The 11,701-nt window shown below is 42.1% G+C and overlaps 1 protein-coding gene across 1 annotated transcript in view; it reads right to left on the bottom strand.

Annotated features, from left to right (window-relative positions):
- Positions 1 to 245: 245 nt before the first annotated feature.
- SMCHD1 (structural maintenance of chromosomes flexible hinge domain containing 1) overlaps positions 246 to 11,701 on the bottom strand; it is an 81,981-nt gene continuing 70,525 nt past the window's right edge. The window contains exons 43-48 of the mRNA XM_072152118.1: positions 6,421 to 6,530; positions 5,884 to 5,954; positions 4,859 to 5,030; positions 4,067 to 4,225; positions 3,530 to 3,669; positions 246 to 946 (exon numbers count right to left, since the gene is read on the bottom strand). Coding sequence (XP_072008219.1) covers positions 3,548 to 3,669; positions 4,067 to 4,225; positions 4,859 to 5,030; positions 5,884 to 5,954; positions 6,421 to 6,530 — 634 coding nt within the window. The 3' untranslated portion in view covers positions 246 to 946; positions 3,530 to 3,547. The remainder of the gene's footprint in view (positions 947 to 3,529; positions 3,670 to 4,066; positions 4,226 to 4,858; positions 5,031 to 5,883; positions 5,955 to 6,420; positions 6,531 to 11,701) is intronic.

Genomic DNA, 11,701 nt, shown 5'->3' with positions numbered 1-11,701 from the left:
ATTTTTTTTTTTTTTTTTGGAACAGAAGGTTTTTTTATTAACTACCATTTTGAAATCAAATCTGGTGTTTTTTTTTACCATATGTGCGTTGGAAGAGGGGTAGTCTTATATGGCAAGTATATCCCAAACTCTATATTTTAATTGGAAAAGTTGGAGGTCGTCTTATATGCTGGAAAATACAGTACTAAAGAAAACTTTTATGAAGTAGAATAAAAAAAACTCACTCAGATACATTTTTTAATTCAAATTTCATTCCAAAACTTAAAAAATATTTAATAAAATACAGAGCATTTCTCTTTGAAAAAAACTGCAGACAATTTCTTTACCAAGTTAGAGAATGAGGTCTTAAATGAGCGAGCATTAGAGGTTGTATTACTAGTATATCAACAACCTAAGTGACATGAAATAATACAAGGAGCCCACATTCAGGGGAACAGAAACAAAAAAAACTAACAAAACCTGAGAGTGTTCTTTACAAAACTGTAAGAGGAATGGGACTGAACCGTATTATCTAAAATGGTATTGGTGTCCACATGAGAAACAAAATATGAGGTCGGGCCTCAATTATTTCTTGCTTACACAAATACTCTAGACAGATACTTATATCAGATATATATACACAACCTTTAGTAAAAATGTCAATTATAAAGATTCTCATACATGCCCAATAAATCAGAATGTCCAAAATTAATAAAAGGTTTTCATTGCACATTTTGGTTTTCCAAAAGGGATAACTAAGATCATTCATAGCCACACACAATATGACATTATATGTACAAAATAGTCGAAAACAAAAATTCATACTGTCATATTATACAAACAAAAAAAAGTGTTTCTTGACCAGTCTATAAAAATATATAAATACAGAAATTCTGGTATGATCAAGCTGCCAGCAGAAGTAGGTGCCAGGTGATATTCTTGGTTGAGTTTGCATTTGGATGCACGCCTATGGGGGATAAACATCTATGTTATCAAAATAATAGTATACAGATGCTTTTGATATGGAAAAAAAAATATTGTTAGGTTAAAACAGACCCATCAGCAGTAATGATATTTTTAGTTGGTGGCAGGCTCCGATATCCTATACTATGCTTATTTAACCCCTTCATGACCGTTGGTCATTGGAGCCTGAAAGTCCAGGTCAATTTTTGCCATTCTGCTATGCGCTTCTTTAAATGACGATATCTGGAAAAGCTTTACTTATCATAACAATTTTTACTCAGTTTTTTTCATGACTAAAATGATAGGATAGTTTTATTAATTACATTTTTTCTTTATAAATTTTGCCAATGATCGACTACAAATGTGAAAAAATACCATATATAGTTGAGAAAACTCACCTTTCCGGCACCCCACGCAGGTCTCCTCTTCTTCCATTGGCAGGTCCATGCACAGCTGGCGAGCAGCTTTGATGTCAGCCGCTGACATCATAGCATGTGTACACGGACCCATAGTTGACTTGAAGTAAGTGGAGGACCTGCTCGGGACTTCAGAAGGCGAGTACTCCGGTTTATTTCGTTTTAGTGCTGGGCCCACAGGGGGCCGTCCGGCAGGCCACGCGCCACAGGGGGCCGTCCGGCAGGCCACGCGCCACAGGGGGCCGTCTGGCAGGCCACGCGCCGCAGGGGGCCGTCCGGCAGGCCACGCGCCGCAGGGGGCCGCCCGGCAGGCCACGCGCCGCAGGGGGCCGTCCGGCAGGCCACGCGCCGCAGGGGGCCGGACTGCGGCCCGGCAGGCCACGCGCCGCAGGGGGCCGTCCGGCAGGCCACGCGCCGCAGGGGGCCGTCCCGCAGGCCACGCGCCACAGGGGGCCGTCCCGCAGGCCACACGCCACAGGGGGCCGTCCCGCAGGCCACACGCCACAGGGGGCCGTCCCGCAGGCCACACGCCACAGGTATTCCGGGAATATGAACCTCTGATACAAAAACCCATAGTACTATAAATAAATGAATGTAACAAAACTTAATGTCATAGGCACAAAACGGAGCTTAAATAGTTTGATTGTATGATTCACTAAATTTTATGGCCTCTCTAAAGTATGAAAGAGTTATCACCAAGATGGAAGACGACAAAGAATGGCGGCACTCACCAAAATAAGAGAATCTTCTTTTTTATTCTAAGCGGTGCATAGGACAGGGAGGTGCTACATGCTGCAAACTCCGGCAACGGACCGTTTCGTGCACTCCTGCGCTTTGTCTGGCAGCATGGGGGACGTTGGCAGGTAGGGGCGTATATCTACCCTGCCAGCGACGTCACCCATAATAGAGTGTCATGTGATCAGAAAAACAGGGGGGGTGTGAGTTTGTAGAAGGCGTCACGTGATCCAGTCATATAACCGCAACAGATGCGCGGCTATCCCGGACTTACGTGATCGCCGAAACTACAAAGGTAAGAATACAAATACATTATAATGCTGCATCACATTACAAAAAAGTCATAAAAATCACTCCACAGATACAGTGTGACAAAGAGAATGAGTGCTAGTTCATCAAAATTGCATATTGCTCTGTACACACGGGGAAAGGTTCCTCAAGACTCATACAGCATATTCGAACAGCTCATGCGGGTAACCCAGACACACACTCTTTTGCAGGCATTGAACAGGTCACAGTTAATAATAATGGGGGAGATAGACATAGAGAATTGCTTAGATGCGAGGCGAGATGGATCTTCAAAATGGAAGGCGGCCCAGTAGGGCTTAATGATAAGAACGATATGGCAGTATTCTTATGAATCCATGTTAAGTTAACAACAATATGCAATTTTGATGAAGTAGCACTCATTCTCTTTATCACACTGTATCTGTGGAGTGATTTTTATGACGTTTTTGTAATGTGATGCAGCATTATAATGTATTTGTATTCTTACCTTTGTAGTTTCGGCGATCACGTAGGTCCGGGATAGCCACGCATCTATTGCGGTTATATGACTGGATCACGTGACGCCTTCTACAAACACACACCCCTCTGTTTTTCTGATCACATGACACTATTATGGGTGACGTCGGCGGCAGCGTAGATATACGCCCCCTTTCTTGCTCTGTTACCGTAGTAATGATGTGCAACTGCCATCACCAAAACACTGGCCATACTGGATGCACTGCAACCAACCGACTACAGCCATACTTAGTGGTGATCACATGACCTGCCCAGGCAGGTGCAGGACATGTGATGTGGACATGTGACCAGCAGCCATCTTCTGTCCTGTATATGCTCTGCAACAGACCATGCAGAGGAAATTAACGGACTGATTAAAGGGCCAGTAGCATTTCAATTCTTCATTACAGTCTATGTCAGCAGCATTTTTCTGCTAATAGGAGCAAAATTTTAAATAACAACTAACAACATATTAGCTTATATTTTAAGGACTTATTTGTATATGAATTATGCTGATTCCTGGAATACCCCTTTAATGACTAGTGATGTATCGCTAATGACAGGTTGTAGTAGAGCAACAATATTTGCTACCAAGCTGAGAATTAACCATTTATAAAAAAAAAAACAAAAAAACTCTTTAAGGGCACAAATACCTTTTGGTAATTTTCTACTTATCTAGAGGTTCTTCGGATCGTATCTCTTTTGGTACGTTTTGAAGGAACAGGGCAATCAGATCTATTGAGATGGTCAAATTGATCTTCAGTTCTCTTTTTTTGAATTTTGGGGTTCATGCCTAAGAAAACATTTTGAAAGTTAAAAGAAAGATAGAATAATTGTCTAGATAAAATCAGATTTGTTAGTATTCCGAAGCACTGAAAGAAATAAATGAAATGACACTTGGCTTCATCCTATACTGTACATAATGAACAAGCATTTATGTGGATTAGAAAACACCATTCACATGTGTAGTTAAAACTGCATTGTGCAAAAACGACATTCCGTTTTGATATGTTTTTAATAAACTACAACATAAACTACATGAAAGCTGAATGCCATTCATTATGATGCAATTTTAACTGCACCATTTGAATACGGCCTAATGCTCTGTTGCAGTTTCTTAATTTAACAGATGAGAAACATACACTACTTCTAAACAGATTACTATACAAGAGCCTTAGCCAAACACGTACCAAGTTTTTTCTCAATCTCCTGCAGGCATCTTTCTTGTTCCTCAAATTCCCTTTTTTTCTGCTGCATATTCGGGGATTCCAAGGACTGGATCTGCTTCAAAAGCTCTCCACTGACTGTCTGGGATCTATTTACTGCCGTACGATACTGCTGTAAGAGATCTTTATGCAAACAATAAATAAATTAGTAAACACTATTAAAAATGGCTAACTGAAGTCAATAAAATTTTCATAACTGTGTTTGGTGCAGGGAAAGTTAACTTATTTCAACTTTTTACAAATCTACACCCTTTCTAACACCCCTTTTTTCATAAAATAAAATACTATATAAGTGTCTAAGGCAAAGTAAACATACTTTTTGGTGGTTAAGTTCCAAATCTACAGTAAATATCACTTCCACATTTTTTTTTTTAATTGCTGACCTTTCAAAATCCTTTTGGCAATATATTGACAGAAATTTTGTTCAATGTTATTTCGGGTGCTCAATCGAGCGTCATCACCATCAAGTGGGGACATACAGATTCCTTCTATTGAATATACAGTACATGGGACAAAACTGACCTGGCAGTGCTCAGATGGGCCCTTTTGACACTTAATTATGGGTTTGATCATAACGTCCGACACAGAGCACTGCAAAATTTCCTTCTTACATTGTTTGATTTGAGTCCCAGATTTATTAATCTGCGCAAAATTCTACTTTCTGATTATTGTGGACTAAATTACCAAATAATTAACCCATGACTAATGGAATGTAATATTTGTCCAAACAAACAGAATATTTTCTTTAATACGAACCGATTTCAACATTGATATTGTCATATTCTCTAGGCAGTGGAGCTCCAAATACCACTCCTCTAAGTTGAGATATGGAGGGGGCTTTATTCTTCAATCCACCAAACTTTCCATTGCTGAGGATTCTGTCTCCCTCTCTAGTCAGCAATGTTGGACAATATGAGAACTGAACAAGCTAAAAAGAGAAAAGAAACTAAATTAAAATGTTGCAAATAAATATGCTTCTCTAAACAGACCCAATATTCTCTGTTAAGGGTGAACAGTAGGTTATTCTGCACTACTGACAGAATTGAGCAATGGTTATCTGAATAGGTCACAAAAGTAGCGTCTCATGAGTAAGCTTCTCCATATATGCCATTGGAAAAGCCAATATTTAAGAACAGTACTATACACTTAAATTATGAAATTGCAATTATTTTTGAGGAATTTACCTCAAAATAGCTGTTGGAAGGCATGGAAGGGAGTTTTTTTTTTTTTTAAAAAAACCTTCATCCTAAAAAAAAGTTTATAATTCTGGGCTGAAGGGGGCCAACCTAATGCTATCGCTGTTGGTTTTGCCTCATCTCTTCTCTGCCATAAAATCTGCAAGCCCTAGCATGTGTTCAGACTAACAGTATTTGTCAAAGGGGAATCCAAGTTGGAAATCAAAGGCTAGAACTTAGATTTCCGCTACAATGGGACTGAAGATTCACACATGGATTCTTCCCATTAAATGTCAATAATGCGATCTTCTTTTTGGTGTGAAGCCATGTAAATGATGAGCATGTTTTACATTTTACAGTCTGCAAAGTGTTCATTATTTTGTGTAAAAAAAAAAAAACTGCAAAAACAACGCTCCATGCTGCTAATTATATGTTTCTTTTCTAGGTGATCCCTGCGGGATCCAGCTTAGCGAAGACAAGCGCCGGGATCAAGAAGAATAGGATCGCAGGGATGAGCTGCTTTTTGCTTCTTTAAGTGGTTGATTTCCTTTAAGGATTTGTAGATAAAAGTCATTAGAAAGGATTTCAATAAAACTAGTCCATTACCTGTTTTCTGTAGTTGTTAGCTGCATCAAGGTTATCGAGAATTATTGCATCACCTAAAAGCTGTCCGAATACTTATCAAAACAAAACAAAAATATTACATATATGAAATGCAACGAGAAAATTAGTAACTGTATTCCCTCTAAGACTGTATGTTTTACCCAAAGTGTTTTAAAAGATCTAAATAATTATGGTCTCTACACCTAGTAGATACAGACAGGCAGAAAAGTGATTTTTATCTGCAGCCTCCATGCTGCAGCTTATAAATCAGGTGCATTTTATTGCCCAAAAATAAGGGCATGCGTATGATGCACGTTTTTCTCATGATTCCCTTTACAATTGCATCAGTATCATGCTCAAGGTACAAAATTGTATCCAACTCTTAAATGAGACAAGTACAAGCTCTGAACTTGTTTTCAATCGCTAGAAAACAGAAATTGCATATTCAGAGTAGCTAAAATGTATATACATCTTATAGCAACTTCAACATATGTAAAACAATATCATACCTATGTTTTAAAATTAATTATTAGATTTTACCTATTTCACATTGTTCTTTGTTTTCTGGGAAGACAAGGAGATCCCTGGCAAACACTGGATTACCCTTAGCTTCAAAGAAAGTTGTTCCATTTCGTAAGTGAGGCAAAGGCCTTCAAGACAATAAAATTAGGGATTATCATTTAATCAAAGCTGCAAATGGTCACACACATCAAGTTTCAAATATTTTAACCTAATGTCCAGCATTCATCATACAATCATTAGTGTAACCTTAACCCCTTCGTGTCTATGCCATTTTAGACCTTTAGGACCAGGCCTGATTTTTTAAATTTGCCCTGTGTCATTATAGGAGGTTATAACTTCGCGACGCTTTAACATATCCAGGGGATTTTGAGATTGAAGTACAATGTGTGACGATAAAACAAAGTAATAGAAAAATTTTGATGATATCTTTTGTGTTTAGTTATGAAAAAAATTTAAATTTGGCAAAAATTTCTGAAAATTATTCATTTTCAAAGTTCAAAATTTTCTGCTTTTCAGGCAGATAGTCATAGCACCCATGTAACCTTATAACTAACATTTGCGCAATGTCTGCATTATATCGGCGCAGGGTTTTATGCATCCTCTCTCTTTTCTAGGTTGTTAGGAGGTTCAGAATTTTGGGTGCAATTTTTCTCATTTTTATGAAAATCGCCAAAACCCATATTTAGAGGCACCTCCTCAGCTTTAACTGACTTTGAGAGGCCTAAACAGCAGTAAAACCCCATATATCATGCCATTTTAGAAACCACTCCCCTCAATGTGTAAAAAAAACAACTTTAAGAAGTGTGTTAACCCTTTAGATGCTTCACATGGGTAAAAACAATATGGAGGTGCAATTTACAAGCTGTAACTTTTTTAGAAAATGTATTAATTTTGGCCAAAAATTAAACCGTTACAAAGTATTAAATGACAAAAACACCACAAAGTTTGTTACCCAATTTCTCCCGAGTATGAGGATGCCCCATATGTGGTGGTGACTGCTGTACGGCCGCACGGTCGGGCATAGAAGGGAAGCTGCACCATTCAGAGCAGATCTGCAACGTCACATCTTACAGGCTACAAAATGTTAATTCTTTTTGTAATTTGGACATATGGGAGATTATTTTTTTTGTGGATGAGATCCACTTTTCAGGGACATCATTTACGGGGGGCTCAATAGCTAATAATTAGATTTTAATAACTCTTTCTTTGTGGTGGTTAAAAAAAGCATTTTTTTTGCCGGACGTTCACCATACAATAAAAATAATGTGTTATCTTTATTCTACGGATCATCACAATTACGGTGATACCCCATTTATATGGCTTTTTTTATGGTTAACTTGTTTTGCAGAGTATAGAACTCATTTTGTGAGAAATTTGCTTGTTTTTGTATCGCCATGTAACAATGGGCAGAACATTTATATTTTTTTTGTTTACAGAGCTGGTTTATAGCTTTTTTTTTTTTTTTACGCCGTTCACCGTACGGGTTCAGTGACAATTTTATTTTATTGTACGGGTTGTAACGGACGTTGTGATGCCCAATATGTTGTGTTTTTTTGGTGATTTTCACTTTTTTATGTTTTATTGTATTATTGCATGTGATGGGACTTCAAGGGACTTTTATTCTTTTTTAATAATTTTTTTTAATTCCTTGCGTCTTCCTCCTTCCCCCCCCCCCCCCCCTATTTCCTCTTGGTTCTCTCTAAATATGGCTGCCTAATAACCTCCTGATCATCTATTCATTAAGGGTTGAAGGTCCCGGGACAAATGGTGTAGGTTTGTCTTGAGTTAGGGACCACTGTTCTACTATTTGACTGTTAGTGGGTATAGGTCTACACTACTGCTGTTAGGGTGTTAGACAGGGGGTTTGTATTCTTGGGAGTGTTAGTTTAGTTCTGTTATATTTGTTATGCTCACTGTCTGTCTGTCTATGTCTTTGTGGTATGAAAGGATGAATGCTTGGTTGCTCACGTCTCCTTCCCCACACCCCTTTCCCTTCCGCTAAGATGTCTTCACTTAAGGTAATGAGTTGGAATGTGAGGGGACTTAACTCCAAATTCAAGAGGGCTCTGATGTTAGATGTCATTAAGCGTCAGGCCCCCCATATTGTATGTATCCAAGAGACACACCTTACGGGTCAGAAGGTCCTCTCCCTGAAGCGGGCCTGGGTGGCTAGAGGTTACCATTCCTCCTACTCTGTCTACGCCAGGGGAGTATCCATACTCATATCCAAAGCGCTTCCCATAGAGGTCATACAGGTAGCACCGGATCACTTTGGCCGTTATGTAGTCATACATTGTGCCTTGTGGGGCTTTACCTTTACTATTGCGTCTATTTATGTCCCACCTCCCTTTGATCCAGCAGTATTGCATCTAATATCCAGTAAGCTGGCTGCTATGCCTCCAAGCCCGTTACTCTGTATTGGTGACTTCAATGCAGTCCCTAACCCCTCCTTGGATCGCACAAGTGGTCTTGACACAGGCTCGGCCCGTCTGAACGAGTGGCTCACCTCTCTAGACCTCGCCGATGTTTGGCGTAGTAAACACCCTCAAGAGAGAGAATATTCATTTTATTCCTCTGTTCATAAGAGCTTCTCTCGGATTGATCTGGCCTTTGTCTCCCCTGATATGATGCAGCACGTTGACCAGATATCCTATTGCCCGCGCAGTGCGTCAGACCACTCCGCCTTGTTCATTAGTCTCCTTATAGGCCCCCCCAGCGACTCCCGCTTATGGCGCCTGCACCCGGCTTGGCTCCTATCCCCAGCGGTCCAGAGTACTGTTAGGGCAGCGCACAGCGAGTTCTGGGAGGTACACTCAACCCATCCTGATCCTCTTCTAGTCTGGGACTCGTACAAGTCCTCGGTGCGGGGAGCATTCATGTCGGGGGTAGCTGGCCATAGGAAGTCCTTAAATGCGCAGGAGGAGAGGCTGACCGCCGCACTGGTGACCGCAGAAAAGGAATATCTAGATAAACCTACTCCAGGGAATAAAAAGACTTGGGCTCAGGCGCAGAGGAACCATTTAGCTGTAGTGAAGGAGCGCACCAGCAAGCGCCTGCAAGCCAGGGAAGCGTCCATCTTTGAATTTGGAGATAAAAACGGGAAGCTGCTTGCGTATTTATCGCGGGCTGAACGCCCCTGTGCTTCCGTTCCCTCTATTATTGATGGTAACGGAGCATTGATCACAGAACCCCGGGCCATTAGCATGGTATTTCATGAATACTATTCTTCTCTTTACAGCTCCAGATTGTCCGCCTCTTCCGTCGAGATCTCCGGATTCCTTGACAGTCTTCCACTTTGGAGGCTCACACAGGCACAGTCATCGGAGCTTGATGCTCCGCTCTCGGCAGAGGAGGTGGAACTGGCCATCCAATCGTTGCCCCCCGGTAAGACACCTGGACTTGATGGGCTGGGAGGTGAGTGGTATAGGGATAACTGTGAGACTCTGGTCCCCCTTCTCCTCAGCCTGTACTCCGATGCGCTTGATAGCGGTTCCCTCCCCGACTCCATGCGAGAGGCCCTTATTGTAGTTCTTCCTAAGCCTGGCAAGGATCCCCTGCTTCCCGACTCATACCGCCCAATTTCCCTCCTAAACTCAGATGTTAAAATACTAGCAAAAATTCTGGCAACAAGGCTTAACAAAGTAATACTATCATTGGTTCACCCGGACCAGACAGACTTTATGCCTGGGAGGGGAACTGACATAAATATACAAAGACTACACCTGAACATTGCAGAGGCAGAGCGGTCTCCAGACCCTGGGTTTATATTATCCTTAGACAATTGTAAGGCGTTTGATTCTGTGGAGTGGCCCTATTTGTGGACCCTTTTGCCTAGAATGGGTTTTGGCCCTCGATATACAGCATTGGTTAAGCTACTGTATAACGATCCCAAGGCTAGGGTGCGGACTAATCTTAACATCTCACCTACTCTCCCTATGGCTAGGGGCACTAGACAGGGTTGCCCACTATCTCCCCTCCTCTTCGCACTCGCCATTGAGCCCCTTGCTGTGGCGATCCGCCACTCTGAGGGCATTAAGGGCATAACTAGAGGTACTATTATTGAAAAGGTATCTCTCTATGCAGATGATACACTTGTATACCTTGGGGATGTGGGCCCCTCTCTGGAATCCCTTCTGTCCCTGATAGAACGTTATGGGGGGTTCTCAGGCCTTCGGGTTAACTGGGACAAATCGGCCCTCTTTCCCTTATCTGATGTAGGGGTACACTCCCTCCCCGTCCCAGTCCGGGTGGTGTCCACCTTTAAATATCTGGGAGTCCAGGTGTCACGCAAGGTCCAGGCATTTACGGAGTTAAACATTACACCCCTGATAGCTGCAACGGAATCGCGCCTAAAAGCCTGGTCCACTCTCCCCTTGTCTTTGTACGGGCGTATTAATATATTTAAAATGATTTTTCTCCCAAAATTTCTATACCTTTTCCATGCCTGCCCTATACTACTTCCTAAGAGTCTGTTTAAACGCTTGGACGGCATTCTCAGGTCCTTCTACTGGCAGTGTAGTGCCCCGCGATTCAGTCTAGCGCTGCTTCAGGCTCCCAAGGCGAGGGGTGGACTGGCTGCCCCGGATCTGTATCTTTATTACCTGGCTTCCCAGCTAGTATATGCCCAGTGGTGGATAGATATAGACATGGGTAATGCAGCTACTGCACTGGCTGGTGCCCTGGTGGGTTCCTACGAGGCCCTTACAAACTTGCTGTACAGGTATAAGTCCCCATCTGATACCCCACTGCCCCTACGTACGGTAGCGGTGTGCTGGCGTAGGGCACAATCCTTGGTAGAGCCGAGCAGCTCTCCCCCTCTCTCGCCTAGGACTCCATTGTGGCTCAATCCGTGGCTCTCTCACTTCCTCTCCCTCCCAGGCTGGACAATGTGGGGGGCAGCGGGGGTGAAATTTGTAGGCCAGCTCTTATCCCCGGAAGCAGAATTACTCAGCTTTAACGAGATAAGGGAGAGACATACGGTACCCAATACAGCTAGCTTCCAGTACACGCAACTGCGGCACGCATTCAAAGCCCAATTCGGTTCCTTCAGCCTGACAGTGAAATTCTCCAAACTAGAGACTCTGATGAGTACCCCAGACCTCCCTAAGCCACTCACTCAGTGCTATGCTCTCCTACAAGAGCAAAAGTCCAGACCGTTTGATAGAGCCTGTGAACGCTGGAGACAGGATATCCCTGACCTGTCAGATGATGACTGGAGGGAGGTCGAACTGTCCTACTTCACATCTGTTGTGAGTGCGAGGGACTTCCTGATCCAATCTAAATTCCTCCATCGAGTTTA

This window comes from Engystomops pustulosus, chromosome 5, assembly GCF_040894005.1.
Source record: "Engystomops pustulosus chromosome 5, aEngPut4.maternal, whole genome shotgun sequence".
NCBI classification, from domain to species: Eukaryota; Metazoa; Chordata; class Amphibia; order Anura; family Leptodactylidae; genus Engystomops; species Engystomops pustulosus.
The sequence above is the reverse complement of the archived record's forward strand: the minus strand, read 5'-3'. Positions and strand labels throughout refer to the sequence as shown.